At 35.5% G+C, this 17,811-nt stretch overlaps 1 protein-coding gene across 1 annotated transcript in view; it reads right to left on the bottom strand.

Moving 5' to 3' along the window:
• Positions 1 to 690: 690 nt before the first annotated feature.
• Positions 691 to 17,811, bottom strand: part of LOC128559584 (uncharacterized) — a 175,054-nt gene continuing 157,933 nt past the window's right edge. Inside the window, exon 15 of the mRNA XM_053551712.1 lies at positions 691 to 5,744. Within this exon, the coding sequence (XP_053407687.1) occupies positions 5,461 to 5,744 (284 nt within the window). The 3' untranslated portion in view covers positions 691 to 5,460. The remainder of the gene's footprint in view (positions 5,745 to 17,811) is intronic.

Below are 17,811 nucleotides of genomic sequence, written 5' to 3'. Positions count from 1 at the left end.
TCTGCATGTCCAATCATCCTATGGAGTTTCAACATTCTTGGTCAAGTGGTTCTCAAGTGACTGACTGGAAATGTGGTTCCATGTTAAGGCCCCTGTGACCTTGACCGTTGATAGTGTGACTCCAAAATCAATAGGGTTCATCTGCTCTGCATGTCTAATCAACCTATGAAGATGCATTGTTCTGGGTCAAGTAGTTCTCAAGTTATTAATCGGAAATGGCTTTCCATGTTCAGATCCATGTGAACTTGACTTATTAGAGTGACCCCAAATCCAGTAGGGGTTATCTAGTTTGCATGATCAACCATCTTTACAGTTCCAACATTCTGTGTCAAGTGGTTCTCAAGTTATTACCCGGAAATGGTTTTCTGTGTTCAGGCCCCTGCGACCTTAAACATTCATGGAATAGCCCGAAAACAATAGGGGTCTTCTTCTCCATAAGCCCAGTCACGCTATTTAGTTCGAAGATTCTCAGTCAAATGGTTTTCCAGTTATTGATCAGAAATGAAGTGAACAGCAGACATTTTGTGGTGATTCCTTTTACTGATTGTTTTCAAGCCAAGCTGGATACCAGGATACAGTTGTAACAGGACTTCAACAGATAATTAAGTCAACACTAAATCAAATCCTGTTATTTCCCAGGTTCTCTGTTATGAACTACTGCATACTTGGATAGAAGTACAAAAAAGGATAAACCGGGTTCAATCAGCTTTTATTAATTGCAGTACCAAATCACAGTAATATATCAAAAGTATAGACCTTATGCAACTAACAATATATGTATAGAGCTGGCAAAACCTATAACGTAAAAACAAAAACATTGCCAAAATAATCGAGAAAGTTTTAGTGTTCCACAGATTGAAAAAAATAAAATATCCCTTAATTATATCCAGAAGTTAAGCTGTGACAAAAGGTAAAATTTACCTTGCGAGTGTCTGTAAACTAGCAAACTAAAATGAAAAATATTGCTCTATATATACCCTGGCATAGCCCGAATGCATGAAAGCTCCATGCTCAGATATTCAGTATCACACAAGGGGTATACATAAAGTATTTATATAGTATGAATTAAATAGATAAATGTACTATAAACGTAGAGGGATTAACATACATGAGGTAGGCTACGATAACGATTGAACAGCCCACATTCAAATAAAGTGATCAGTGTCAAATGTAATTATACATATAACTCTGTGCTGTAAAACAAGTAAATTGTGTGATACATCAAATTTCAGCAAATACTGTAAACCTTTTATTTAAGGAAATAGAAGGTATTGCATTATATTAAATCAAAGTAAGCATAGATAGTTTGTAATCTTTAAATGCAGAACTGGCAATTCCTTCCACATAATTATGGACATCAGACTGTAAGTAAGCATTTTGGCACTTTCGTTAGTCGATTATGCTCAGTTATAATTGGTTATGAAATCACAATTGTAATTTGACAAAGTCAAAGATACCCATAAAAACTGATATTATATTGGTAGTATCAAACACGAATGAAATATGTGTTAAATGTGTTTTCATAATCGTGCCCAAGTGTACTGGTGGAAATGTATACACGCACAAAAAAACACTAGCGTTTTAAGGAAGTTTATTCTACGGCCAAAACATCCCTGAAAACGACAAAAACACCCTTGGGAAAAATGCCTCACTTGCAAAATTGAACGAGTACAACAATCTGTGCTGCACACAGCTCGATAAGTATGCAACACCTATAGTCAAACAGGCAGTGTCACCCGAATGCTTAAAGATTTCAACTGGCAATTCCTTAAACAATGCCGCATCAAACATTCCCTTATCATGTGTACAAAGAATCATAATTACTTGATCCCTCTGTCTGATAAGTAATACCATTCCAACTCCTTCCAAGAACAATTCATTCGTTCCTGGAATGGTCTTCCCCTACGTATACAGTCCAGCCCCAGTTTGTTTCTGTTCATTGAGAGGCTGGCAACTGTAACCATCTAATCTATTTAATCTTAGTAATTGCAGTTGAACTTGCTCATCTTTTAACAGTCTGTCCCATACAAGCGCTTCCCAGTTATAATCAAAATCGATTAATGGGCAGTACACCGCAGATGTAAATAGATTCAAATACACAGTATTTACATATTACACATGTTACTGTCTTGTATCATTTCAAAGTAGGTTTGTTCCCACACAGACATATCATACTCAATACTGCTACACAGAAAGCAAACATCAATAAACATGTGTATAAACATTCTAAAATCATTAACAATGCTTAACAAGCAACAATCATTTCCACTGCACGGTAAATGAATATTATATCATCTCAGATATAATCAGAACTTACAATTCAGCACTATGAAATTTATTCTCTGAGAGGCATGTACGTGAAGACTGCAATGATTTCTTCACTGCCATATCTGCGGGGCACTTTGATAGAACGGCCGACCGACCAACGTTCCCTACGTCAGCAGTATGGCTTTCTCAGCTGGAATAATTTTACACACCAACCATAGTTTCTAATCAACAGCGTTGAGGGGCAAGCCCACAACATTTACCACTCGGGGTATGTAAAATTAATTATGACTATAGCAATTAATGATATGTTTAAAAATTAATTTGCAGAAGGACATCATTATTTTGACAATTTGTGGGCAAGAAGGCGTCTTGTCCATTTCAGGAATACTTGACTTAATATGTTATCCACCAAGACATGCATCTAAACAGACATTTGGCCTGAAGAGACGTCTGCAGAAGCGCACTATATAACCTTGTGACGTCTGTTTCCTGAATATTTAATATGTGTCGCACTTTCCATTACCTCTCAAGAATAGACTCAATCGAACCGAGTCTTCTACTTTTTTGCTTGACTGCATTCTATGCTTTTACAGGATCTTCTTTTAGACCTTTAAATGACAAAATTAATCTTAACGACAAATGGGAGAAACTGTGCAAATGCAGTCATAGCCAGCCTAAGAATTGTAGAATGAGTTATAACTATAAAGAATCTGAAATCGAAATTGTCTTACGATGATAATAAATATCAATAAAATAAATGTATGTTTGCATTTTGTTCAACTGACAGTTGAACACCTCTGGTACATTGTACTTCAAGGTAGCAAACAAATATTTCATCAATATTTACAAAAATTATAATCACTATTTCTATAAGACAACAGGTATGAGATCAGTATTTACAAAAATCAGAATCAACATTTCTACAAAACAAACAGATATTACATCTATATTCGCAAAAATCTAAATCAGTTATTTCTACAAGACAAACAAGTGTTACATCAATATTTACAAAATTCATGAACTCTATTTATACAAAACAAACAGATATTACATCACTATTTAAAAAAATCATAATCAATTATTCTTACAAGACGAACGATGTATTTAATTACATAATTACTTATACAAAGTTTCTCTAATCATAATAATTACATTTTTACGTCAGCAGCTGTCAAATAGCAACTGTTCTGATATAAAACTACAAATCAGAGATAAAGTCCCTTTACATTCCACTCTGTTGATTTTACAAACTTAAAATATAAATTCTACTCCGTGATACTTTCCAAATGCTGTCTCAATTATATGGTCAAGTAAACGTGTTTCTTTTGCTGGACCATAAACGCTGAGATTTGATATAAAATGTATTGGTAGAAACATAATGACAAGTCTCCTGGAGACAGAAATTTTCCAAGGCAAGGAAAAATAGTATCTGAGATAAAAAGGTCACAATGTCTTGAACATAAAGAATTGCCTGAAATCAATGCTCCTTAGATGTAGAGACCACTTACATATAGTTACAATAGTTATAGTTAACGGGAAACGTTGAGGAAAGACGTAAACATTTAAGAATTTGGCGAATGCTTTTAAATATTTATGAAATGATAACATCTTGAATGGCAAGGAGATAATAAACAAAAATAATATACCATTACACAATGGTGAATGGGGTTGTCTCCAATACTTGTCCTTTTTATTTCCGATTTCAATATTATGTAATGTATTTTTACGGAACTGTGTAATCCCCACCCAAACACTTCAGAAAACTTATTACTGCACAATTTTGTTAAGATTTAATTTCCATAACAAGAACATCACATTTTAGACGTAGTCTTTTCTAATTAACAGCAAAACAAAACTCTTGTTTCAAAGGTCATTTATAAATTAAAGGGGTCAATCGTATTTAAGCATTGTTTTATGACAATTTTCACTTTTCGCATTTTATGTTTTAGATTTATTAAAGAAACAACAAAATATCCAATACACATACGTCATAGAGTTAAATCTCTATTTGAAAGTTTATACCAACAAAAATGTTCTTTGTTTCATATAAAATTCAGTCACACATGAGCCTTATTGGTATACCTGCTAGATTTTCAGTCATAAAGAAGTAAAAGAGTCGGACATTTGTTTATTAAGTGCATTCAAATGTGAATTGCTGTTAAATTGTCGAAAATAGATCTATGTAAATTTATCTTTTAAACTCGTGTTGGGAGGGTGAATAAATGAATATTTCAAGTGCGAAAAATTTGAAAAACAAATGCCTTTAAAATAATAAACTGTAAGTTCTGCTCAGATTGAAACAAAACATAAAGTAGAGCTGTCAATGAAAGTGTTTTATGCCGTCACAATACCACTAAGTAATAGACAATTTCTTTGCTACAATGTTATAAACCAAAGTTTGATTGGATTATATATGAATATGTGAGAAACCTTTGTGCCAAATTTCCTTTGTGCCAGTAATGCAAATGTATACAGTTTGTCCAAGAGAGTCCTTAAAACTGCAATGTTTAGACTGACGCTGACAATGGTATAAAGTTTCGCTGGACCTAAATATGTAAAGCAGTCGCAAGCTGAAACATAAATAAATCCATGAATGGTTATAAAGCTGTCAGCGGTAAAACGCCGATATACCCCTCACAACAAACCGTCACATGTCATTTAATACATTAGTTTAGTGAAAGACTGCACTTAATCTCACTTCGAAATTTGTATTTCGGTGTCTTTAATTTTCCCATTAACTTCCCAAATACCCGTCGTCCTTAAACCGTATTTTGCAGAAACGATTGTGAGAGTAAACAGATGATGTTTCAAGGTTTTTCATGAAAAAGTTTTTTATTCATACAATGATAAACTTGACAAGTGGAATTGTCATGTGTCAAGTATGCTTTATGTAGGAGTCCATAAGTACATGTACAAATTGTGAATTCCCAGTTATGCAGTCATTTTTCAGCCATTTACTTTATCTTTAAAATCGATTAATTTGATTTACAGTCCAACCAGTGTTAAAGACCACCTCTGAACAGAGACAACCTGGCTCTAAAGACCACATGTTTTGTTTCCCATTTACATTTACAGTGTATTTTAACCTGTGAATAAAGACCACCTCCCAATAAAGACCACATTTTGGCTCTCCCAGGAGTGGTCTTTATAAACAGGTTTGACTGTACTTGCAAATTCAGTGTCATGATTGTTTTAAAGACATGCAAAAACATGTTCCCATTCCATGCCAATCTGTATCATTGCTCGTTTCAATTCTGCAAATGTAGCACTATCTGCTTTCCTTTTCAACCACTGACCAAGCATAGCTGCAATCTTGTCTACTGGTGTTCGATTCATCTCATCCATATCTATATGATCTAGTTCTGCACGGGTTAAACCCAGCTCGCGGCCTAGAGCACGACATTCTTTGCCAATTCGTTGTGCCATCCTGCTTAGCTGTTTTTCAGTCGGCACGACTTCCAAGTCTTTGTTTTGTTCTGAAATGAAGTACTGATGCATTAATGCGTAAATATCAAAATAAATTCAATAGCTGATCAAGTGCAGCAATAATAATAAACTAATGTATCGATAAGGTTGAGTTATACCCTTATAACAAGAGAGTCGTGATGGCCCTAAGCGAACAATTGTGGCAGAGGGTCACACGTGGAACATATATATGAAATTTCTTTTATGTTTTCTTAATTTTTAAATATCCACTATATTTAAATAGGAAATACTGTAAGTGACACATCTCAGGTGGCCAAGTTTTCGGAAAACTAATTAAACTAATTTTAACAAACTTGGTATAGGCCACTGAAGAAATATTTCTGCAACTTTAAAGCAGATTTCAAGAGACAAATATTCTGACCGCGTTTTATGTACATCAGGCAGATCATTTACCAAGTTTTATTTCAATGATCTGATCAAGTGAAATAGTTTTTCACCAAAGTGACCAGTTACAAATTCATCCTAGATTTAATACTGGCAATCATTCTGACCAAGTATCACAAAAATCAAGTAGAAAATGTGGTCTACAGTGTGTCCTAGTTTCAATTCTCAGATAACTCAGTTTTGAACTTGACCTAAATTTCATAGAGAAAAACATTCTGGCAAAATTTTATGAAGACAAGTAATGGATGATGCCTCTAGAATGTTAAAAGTTTTTCTATGATTTGGCCTAGAGACCTTGTTCCAGATCACAGGAAACCAAGTTTTAAACTTGACCCATGTGTCAAAAAGACAAACATTCCGACGAAGATTCATTAAGATTATGTATAAAATAAGGCCTCTAGTGTGTTATCAAGGTTTTCCTTTAAACTGACCTAGTGACCTAGTTTCTTATCCAAGATGACTCAGTAATAACAAGTAACAAACTCATCCTCGATTTTACTGAGAGTAAGATACTGACCAAGATACATTAAGACCGGGCCAAAATTGAAAACTGACCTACAGATCCATAGATGAGTTTCTATAGAACCAGAAACAGGGAAAACTTGAGAGTTTCAGCATTTAGAAAATTTCTGTGGAAATAGGTTCAGTGATTTAAGAGACGCTGTATGATTGTTTCCATTTTTAACTCTGGCGGCGGAGTTTTCTAACGGAACATAATAATTCGTAACAGAGTGTTAAAGGATGAATTATGTAGAATTATTTTAAAATGTGGTGAGTATGTATATATACATTATAGGTAAAGTGACCAGGCATTTCAGTGGCAAATTGTTTTTGTCAAATGAGAACAAATTCAACAATCTTCGTTAAGGGTCACCAAAGTTTAAATTTATTAAACTTATTTTAGAATTCATCAGCAGTTTCTGACTGCAAGATTTCCAGGGTTTTCTCTATACACATATTGTGAAAAATGACCACGCCCCTTGGCGAATCAGAATAATTTTAACAATCGTCCCAGAGGGACATACACTGTGATGTGACTTCCAAATCTAGCCAGTGTTTTAGGAAGGAGGTGGCTCTGGCTGCTTTAAAGTGCAACCCAGTGGAACTGCTGAAATAAGTTTAGACAATGACTCAAGGAAATTCCAGGCTAACCTCGATCAATTTCCACCAACGGTTTCAGACGTGATGCCATTCGAAGAAATGTGTTGACGACGAATGGGCGACTGACAGTGAATGAATACAAAAGCTCACGCGAGGACTCTTGTGCTAAAGTAAGATAATAAAAGTACCGCCTGCATGTGTCATCACTTGCCTATAAGAGTTATAGTTCTATACAGACTTACACGTCCACTGATGATACAGAAAGTTGAAAAGTTTCAAAGCTAGAGTAGTTCTGGAGTATCTAATCAACAAAGACCAAGTTTTTACGTTAAGTTAAATGGACAATAATTCGTTCAAAATGCAAGACAGTGTTATAGTTCTTAATCCACTTACTTACCTAATGATCAAAAACCAAGTGAACAGAATTTCAAAGCTTCAAAAGTTATAATATTCAACAAAATTGGACCTTAAAAAACGTAACTAATGAATACCATTTTCTAAGTAACAAGAGATCACACAGAGATCTTGGCGTCCACCATTGAGTCATTTTTGAATGTTCAAAATTTCAAGACTTGCTCAAGGTCAAAATAAAGGTGAAAGTTCATTTCGGTACACAAAAACTGTGCATGTGGTCCAAATTTGAAAGCTGTAGTTTTAGAAATGTGAAAGTAGGTCACTAGATCAATTTCAAGGTCAAAGTTCATTTCAGTATACCAAACTTTGCATGTGCTTTAAATATGAAGATTGTAGCTTAAGAAATGTGTAAATAGGTACTAGGTAAAAAACAAGGTCGAATTTCAATTCAAAACACAAAACTATGCATGTGGTCCATGCATGTGGTCCAAATTTGAAAGCTGTAGCTTGAGAAATGTGAAAGAAGGTCACTAGATCAATTTCAAGGTCAAAGTTCATTTCAGTACACCAAACTTTGCATGTGCTTTAAATATAAAGATTGTAGCTTAAGAAATGTGTAAATAGGTACTAGGTAAAAAACAAGGTCGAATTTCAATTCAAAACACAAAACTATGCATGTGGTTCAAATTTAAAGCCTGCCGCTTGAGAAATGTGGAATTAGGTCACTAGGTCAATCTCAAGGTGTCACATGATTTATAAAGACTTATATAGGGAATTTTTGTCTATAACCTACAACATTCAAATTTGGACCACATGTATAGTTTTGAGTGGCTAGATGAGCTTTGACATGAGTTGACCTTGATCTTGACCTAGTGACCTACTTTCATATTTCTGTAGCTACAGCCTTCAAATTTGTACCACATACATAGGATTGTGTACCGAAATAAACTTTGACATTGGCTGTGACCTAATGACCTACTTTCATATTTTTTTAGGTACAGGCTTAAGTATTTGGGCTACATGCATAGTTTTGTGTTCCGAAATTCACATCAACTAAGCACAAAATTATTCCAAAAAAGACCACTCATCTGAAGAGGACCTTGATCCTTTGACCTTGCTTCTGACCAAGTTTGATGAACATTTTAGAACTTCGTTAAATTAAACGTTATTTAAAGTTTTTATCTGTATTTTGCTGTAACGGCCCAAACATTTGTTACCGTTTGAATAAACCTCAAGACAAGCAGTTATTTAATTTTCCTTCTATTTATAGCTCTGGTGATTCTTAAAGGGACTAAGCAGAATCATTTAAACAATTTGGAAGAGGACCCTGCAATATATATACAGACCAAGTTTGATAAAGATCTACCTAGAGTTTCATAAGAACATGTCATTTAAAGGTGTTTTCTTTCATTTTTAGCTCTTTCGGCGCCTAAAAGGGTCAAGCACCACTACTTGAATTAAATCTGGAGAGGACTTTACTGTGATGCTACAAACCAAGTAAGAGTGAAATTCATGAGAAGAAGTCATTTGAAGGTAGCTCTATTTTTTAGCTACTGGCACAAGCGTCCCTCGTCAGACGAAATCGGCAGGAGATTACACAATGAAGTCAATCATCAAGCTTGATAAAAATCCACCTAGTGCTTCATGAAAAGAGGTAGTTTAAAAGTATTTCTATTTCTAGCTACAGTGGTCTCTAAAAGGGGCTATGTGCCCGCATTTGAACAACTTTGGTAGGGGAACTGATGAAATCTAGGTCTAATTTGAAACTCCGATCAAGAGCTCGGCTACCAGGACTCAAGTAGTTAGTATAGAAAATGCAGCTTCTGTGTGTTTAAAAGGAGAAAGCAACATCTGGCAACACTTCACATTAAAAGAGCGTGACGACACGTAAGATCTGGCAGAGAATAACGAAAATTGGGAGGACTACCATTACAAAAAGGTTCTTTGTTTTGTTGGTTGGGTTTAACGTCGCACCGCCACAATTATAGGTCATATGGCGACTTTCCAGCTTTGATGGTAGAGGAAGACCCCAGGTGCCCCTCTGTGCATTATTTCATCACGGGCGGGCACCTGGGAAGAACCACTGACATTCCGTAAGCTAGCTTGAGGGTTTTCTCACATAAAGAATTCAACGCCCTAAGTGAGGCTCGGACCAACATTGACGAGGGGCAAGTGATTTGAAATCAGAGACCTTAACTACTCGGTCACAGAGGTCTCAATTAAAAAAAGACATGATCAAGTGAATACTTAACATATAATAATATGGCAGCCAGTCTGGATACATTGATCTCACTGTTTCTTATATAGGCATAAAAACTATTACTGTTTCAAGAAACACGTATGTCTATAACATACCACCATTATGCATAACAATGCCTGACAGTGGTAACTCCTGTTAAGTTTGTTGGAATTTCAACCAGTGTTATAGGAGAAACAGCACAGATCAAAGAATTTGACAGATCAAGATCATGACGATAACATGCACAACTTGTGACCTTATGTGAAATTCACTCTAACTGTATAAAACACATTATGAAAACAGTGTAAAATATATGACACATCAAAAAACATATCTGTTGAAAATCACTGAAGCAGAACTTGCCAATAATGAACATTTTTAGACATAGCAATGATCATGCCTGTAAGGTTTTGTGAAAATAAGCCCTTTACATTAAGGAAGTGGCTTAAAACGTCATAAAATTGGACAAATCAAGCACCATAATCAAACTGGAACATGTCCACACGTAGAAGACATAAAAGATCATAATTACTAAAAATCACATTTTGTAGGGCATAATTTAATTTTGAATATTTGACATAGATTTCATGAATAAAAAAATATCACCACGTTTCATGTACTAGTATATCCGTTAGACAATGTTGTCTCTATGGTGTTTACAAGTTTTCCTTTCTGTTGTTTGGTATAATGACCTATAGTCTGTCCCACCTAATTTTGGACCACCGATAATTTATTTATACTGTACATACGATTGTCAAAATAGAATCGTTAATACCAGAAGGTTAATATCTCTAGGCACCATTTTCATTTTTTTTTTTTTGAAAACAAAATGTAAAATGAAGTTAAAAATGAAGATTTTATGTTTTTTCCATAGACTTGCGTTGTAAAATGACGTGACGTCCATTCCAAGATGGCGGCGTCCATGCAAACGTCATCTGGGGGTTTGCTCACAGTTCGCGACGTCTGATATTTAACACATTTAACTCATTTCCATTATGGGCTACTGTTGTTCACAACTGTATCAAAGGTTCGGATGATAATAGTCTGTTAAAAAGTTGTTTTAAGCATGAATACACGTTTGTGTACTGATTCGTGCTTTCTGTTACCTATGTGCTCACTATTTTTAGTGATCGTTCGATCTAGGTAAAACATTATTCCTCAATGCAATTAATGATTTAAGTATACATATTTTGATTTGAGATAAAGGCCTATATAAGGGACTGCGTTAAACAAATTAATAATTGCCTTTATTCTTTATAATAACATAATATCTATTTTATCAATTCCATCCTCGCGTTTTTATTTCAGTGAAATTCAAAGTAGAATGGCGGCATATTAGGACACTTCTGTGCTATTGATAGGCATGGTAGATCTATAGACGAAATAATAACTGACCTTTTGAAGGGGTATTTTGTTCTTCAGCTAGATAAAAGAAGCATGTTCAAGCTCGTCAGTTTCTTTCATTTTCGATGATATTAACACACATGCTTTTTTCCCTCGCTAAAAAGTACGTATACGAAACATTTACTTCTATTACAAACGAGGGAAGTACATAGCTATTTTGAAAATTCCACCAAAAAACACGTTAAACTAAAAAACAGTGTTTCCGTTAAAATAATTTGTAGTCATTCAAACTTTATATAGATACTCAGTCGAAAATTTCGTAGTTGCAGGAACTTTTACCGTTCTGTGTATAACTAGCTTATTAATACATCTACCCATTTCATTACAAATATATACTCTGGCAAAAATGACGGCATCATTTTCCACAACTTGTAACTAATGAAAAATAAAAACACAATATCACTGCGGTCATGTAAGTATATGCTGAGGTATAGTCACATGCCAAATCAATTTCAGTTGTATATATCATACGGAATCTCATAAAACTTTAGAACTAATATTGACCAAATGCTTTTAGCAGCGATACATGTGTTGGTTTTCGTATTGTTGCTTTTACGCTTGGTTTTACGTCACAACGACACAATTTAGGTCATAATTACGACTCTCCAGCTTTTGATGGCGAAATAAGATCCTAGGTTTCCCATCGGGCATTATTTCACCCCGGACGAGAACCTAATGGATTTACAGACCTTCCGAAAGCCAGTTGGATGGCTTCCTATCATGAAAGAATGCTACACACTTAGGGATGTTTCGAGCCACCGGCCTTTATGGGCAAGTGATTCGAAGTAGGCAGCCTCAACCATATGACCGAGAAGCCCCCTTAACGGTGACCAATTGACATACACTCCAAAACTGTTAAGAATCTAATTTAAAGGCATATAAAGATCACTGTCGCTTTATTTTCTAAGACATCGTTAATGCGACTCCACGTGCCGTTAAAAATATTTGATAAAATTTCAATAATCTTCGAAACTAAAGTTTTAATTGATTTGTACATCTGAACAAGAGCTGTCACAGGAGACACCGCGCTCGACTATTTCGATGCTGGATAGTGAAACTGGGCATATTTGTTGAAGCTGGAGGTGTCACTGGAGTGTTTAATGACTTCAATGTGGATGAAGATATTGTATAATAGCTTGAGTCTGTGTCAAAAGAATTAAGTAATAAGAGAGATAAGGATCAAGTGTATCAAAACATTAAATAAGTATAATTCTAAGCAACAAGAGCTGTCACTAATGGTGATAAATGCCCCCGCAGCGACTTGACCTTTGACCTGGTGACCTTGACCTTTGACCTGGTGACCCCAAAGTCAATAGGGGTCGTGTACTCAATAAGTACTATCAGCATGTGAAGGTTGAAGGTCCTGGGTGCAGTGGTTCGCGAGTAAAGTGCCTTCATGTAAAAAGTTAACATTCGCCCCTGCGACCTTGATCTTTGACTTGGTGACCCCAAAGTCAGTAGGGGTCGTGTACACAATAAGTACTATCAGCATGTGAAGGTTGAAGGTCCTGGGTGCAGTGGTTCGCGAGTAAAGTGTCTTCATGCAAAAAGTTAACATTGGCCCCTGTGACCTTGACCTTTGATCTGGTGATCCCAAAGTCAGTAGAGGTCGTGTACTCAATACGAACGGACGCAAAAAGTTAACATTGGCCCCTGTGACCTTGACCTTTGACCTGGTGATCCCAAAGTCAGTAGGGGTCGTGTATTCAATAAGTACTATCAGCATGTGAAGTATGAAGGTCCTGGGTGCAGTGGTTCGCGAGTAAAGTGCCTTCATGCAAAAAGTTAACGTTGTGACGAACGAACGGATGGACAGTTGAAAACTAATATGCCTCCCTTCGGGGGCATAAAAAGTGGGCATAATTCATGAAATACTGGTGCAAGAGTGATGCACCTTGTGTAATCTTCAATCAAAGCCATTTTGTAATAACTGAGATATAATGAAAATGCATAAAAATAAACCTTTAATTCTAAGTAAAAGGGGGCATAATTCATGACAAATTGGTGCCAGAGTTATGGACCCCTGTGTCATATGATTTGGGTGATAAGGTGGAGCAACTATTTAAAGTTTGAATCAAATCCATTCAGCAACAACTGAGATATAGTGTAAATGCATCAAAACTTTAACCTGAAATTATAAGTAAAAATGGGGGAAGATTCAAGAAATACTGTCGCAAGAGTTATGGCCCTTGTGTCATATGATGTGAGTGATGATATTGAACAACTATTCTAAGTCTGAAGTAAATCCATTTAGTAATAACTGAGATAGAGTGAAATTTCATCAAAACTTCAACCCGAAATTCTAAGTAAAAGGGGGACAATTCATTAAATGTTGGTACCAGTGTTATGGACCTTGTCTCATATGAGGGGCCTCCGTGGCCGAGTGGTTAAGGTCGCTGACTTCAAATCACTTGCCCCTCATCGATGTGGGTTCAAGCCTCACTCGGGGCGTTGAATTCTTCATGCGAGGAAGCCATCCAGCTGGCTTACGGAAGGTCGGTGGTTCTACCCAGGTGCCCGCTCGTGATGAAATACTGCACGGAGGGTCACCTGGGGTCTTCCTCCACCATTAAAGCTGGAAAGTCGCCATATGACCTATCCTGTGTCGGTGCGACGTTAAATCTAACAAAATAAAATAAATTGTCTCATATGATGTGGGAGATGATGTAGAACAACTTCTTTCAATTTGAATCAATCCATTTAGTTATACCTGAGATAAAGTGAAAGTGCCGCAAAACTTTAACCTGAAATTCTAAGGAAAAAGGGGAGACAATTCATGAAATACTGGTGCAAGAGTTATGGCCCTTTTGTCATATGATGTGACTGATGATGTTGAACAACTATTTTAAGTCTGAATCAAATCCATTTAGTAATAACTGAGATAAAGTGAAAGTGCACCAAAACTTTAACCTGAAATTCTAAGTAAAAAGTGGGGATAATTCATGAAATATTGGTGCCAGAGTTATGTTCCTTGTGTCATATCATGTGGGTGATGATGAGGAACAACTATTTTAAGTTTGAAGTAAATCCATCAAGTTACAACAAAGATAAAGAGAAAGTGCATCAAAACTTTAACATAAACTTGTGCGGACGCGGAAGGATGCCGACGCCGACGCCACGCCGGTTAGGATAGCTCTCCATACTTCGTATAGTCGAGCTAAAAATGTTTATATTTTTCAAACAGATCTAGTCAAAGTATTGTGAGATACAACTAGATCTACTTATATTTCCTATTACTCTTGAATTTTCTGTATAACATTTATTTGTTCAATTGTATTACGTGAGTCGGTGTAAACATTGAATACGAGCCAACGTATATCCTTTGATGATCTTTGGCAGTCCTCATTAATTTCGGGTATTCTATCTAATAAGCATCTACACTTTACAGGTAAGAAGTCAAAATTTCAAATTTGTAAATATAACGCACCTCCCGTGGCCGGTAACGTGAAGGTTGTTTGTTTTTGTAGGTGATAGAAAAGTCCCTTTTTACATGTATTATTTTAAATTAGCAGTAGATGCATCGATATGTAATAAAGGAAACACATTAACTTTTTTCTCAGATTTAGGGCTGGGCTCAAACTTAAAGCAAACTGAACCATTCCTGCCTTTGACTTAAATTTTATCCCCGAGACTTGCACAGTCGACAGCTGATATACATTACCATCTTTAAATTCGGGACTCGGCATCAATATTTACTAAATTAATTGTCGTTGGGGTAGATATGAGTAAGAGAGCCCACATATCTTGCCGCCTATGCACTTGATCGCTCGAGATATTTAGTGACGTCATATATTGTCTATGACATCACTGGAATTTAGCGTTTGAAAAGTTATTTTGTCACAGCGAGCTTGTGAATGTGTAGAAGACTATATTTTTAGAAGGCTGAAGCACTTGACGACTTTGTATCGTACAGGTTCTTCCAGGATTTTGCATTTAAAAATATCGAGATTAAAGATATAGTTTCAAATGCATAGTTCAGTGATTTGTCTGAATTCTTCGAAACACTGCTGCAGATTGACTGGATCAATTTTCGGATGATGGATTTTCTGTTTAAAACTTCTGACTTGAAAATTCTGCACTGAACTGGACATCGATTGGAAGGATTTAAGGATAAATGGAATTATGATCAAAGGAATTTACAGTAGATCTAGTGAATACTTAATTACAGGATTCTTTCGTGCAAAGTAAGTTCTTTTTCTAATTTTCATTTTTACATTTTTTCAAAATTCCGTTTGTATAGCTCTACTTAATTGTTAACTCTATTTCAAACCCGATTTGTTTTTTACGGGAGGAAAAATAGCTAAGTGTAGAAATTATGTGTGAAACGTCCCGAGGAATAACACGTGAAATTTCCCGAAAATCTCCAAAATAGAGAATACATATATCTGGCAATGGCGACCAGAAACAATTGCGATTTTCCATAGAGAAAATGAAATTCAGCTGCACGGGAAAACCAGTGAAAACCAATGAAATTCCTGAGGGTGACTTTTTTAACTCACAAAACCATATTTTATGTTCTTTGATCTCGTTCCATTTCTCCATATCAGTCCAAAGTTGAGGTCCAAAATTAGATGGGACAGACTATAGTTGTTTTACTATAGATCATCCTGTTGTAAATGTATGGTATTTGTTATTATTATCATTATTATTATTTTTATTATTAATCTGAGCAACAATTACAGAAAAATTATTAATTTATAAGACTCATATGCTTTTAACTCAAAGTGCCATATATTCAACGTATGTTCTGGCAGAGTAATAATTTGTTTTAATTACAATGTTAACAAATGCCAAAAAAATATAAGAAAACAGTCAAACAGTCATGTATTTTAAGTTATTTCCCTTATATATAATCTGAACAGAAATCCTGCATTGATTTAGATCAAAATAATTTGTGTAACACACTTGTTATAAGCTAAATTTTAAAGTGGAATGATGGTTATCTTGAACTTTAAAGTCGAATCATGTTGTCTAAATTTAACGGTTTGTTTGCTTTTTAATAAATGGAAACTGAGTTTCATTTGAAAAAAGTGACTGCCCAATAGGTAAAATGGGATTGCTCGCTGCATAAAACGCGCCTAACTAGTCAATAAATAATCAGGGCTAATCGAGTTTGTTTGTTGTGTTTGTTTTGCTTTTAACGCCGTTTTTCAACAATATTTCGGTTATGTAACGGCGGGCAGTTAACCTAACTAGACTTCCTGGATTCTATACTGTTCTCCGCAAGCAAATAACAACTTTCCGACATGAATGAGAGGTGTGTGTGTGTGTATGTGGGGGAAGGGAATGATTTCAGACACAATGTCATTTATCAAATCGTCACTAAGTTCATTCGCCCAACCAAGGGATTGAACTCACGACCCCGCGTTCCGTAGATCTGCGTTCTCCCTACTGAACTAATGGGGGTGGGGGGGGGGTTAGAAATAATTGAATATCAAACTTAACACAAATCATATATGCCTACACAGGAAAAAGGGGGCCCTGAAGTCCCCGTATCGCTCAACCTACCTAGTTTTCACACCAGGTAACCTAGTATCTAATTTGACCTTAACTTTATATTGACAAAAATATTGTCCATGTTTTATTTAAATTAGATAGATCCATAACCAAATTTTGCAATGATCTGTCCAAGTGACATAGTTTTTTGACTGCAGTTTACTTTAGCACTTGACTTAGATTGCAAACAGACAAACATTAAGACAAAGATTTATGACGATCAAGACGTAGAGTCGTAGAAGTGGTCTCTAATGTTTTAACAAAGTTTTTCCATGATTTTACCTATTAACCTAGTTTTTCCCAAAGTGACAAAGTTACAAATTTATTAAAGATATCATACAGATATAGCTCTTAGAATATGGTCATGGTGTGCAACTTATTTCGAAATATTCCGGGGTGGGGGCACATTGATTACGCAGCAATCGGCAGAACATATGACATAATTTTGTAAACAAAGTTTTTTTTTTTATAACTTGAAATTGTGACCAATTGCTGGCTAAATATTGAGCAGATATTTCTTCTATAATTAGTAATGCTGACATTGACCTTGATCCAAGTGAACAATTATGCAAATTATGCAATCTTAAGCTATCTCTCCATGCAGACTACTTTCAAACCAAGCTTCGCTGCCATATGTCATTTCCGAACTCAAGTTATAAGAAGACATCGTTCTCCTATTTTTAGTAATCGTGACTTTGACATTGAACCTATCAACCTCATATGCAATTCCAAACTTTGTCTCCATGCAAGCTACCTATAAACCAGGTTTCACTGACATAATAAATGGTCCCCTTGACACTGTCTCAAGGCAAGCGATCTTAAATGCAATCCCAAAATTTGTCCCTGTGCAAAAAACCCTCATACCAAGTTTCATTGCAATTAGTCACTTCTAACCAACATCACTGAATAAAAAAAAAGCCAACCCATCCAAACAATATTTGCCAATCTACTAACCAGGTTATTTTTGAAAACTTGGTTAAAACGAGATAGTAATGTATTGTTTTAATTTGGTGATTTTTGGAATTACGAACGTGGATGATAAATGGACTACACTTGACTTGGTGAAAATATGTGTGTCT

Source organism: Mercenaria mercenaria, chromosome 9, assembly GCF_021730395.1.
Source record: "Mercenaria mercenaria strain notata chromosome 9, MADL_Memer_1, whole genome shotgun sequence".
Lineage (NCBI taxonomy): Eukaryota > Metazoa > Mollusca > Bivalvia > Venerida > Veneridae > Mercenaria > Mercenaria mercenaria.
Note: the sequence above shows the minus strand (reverse complement) of the source record. Positions and strands in the feature narration are given on the sequence as shown.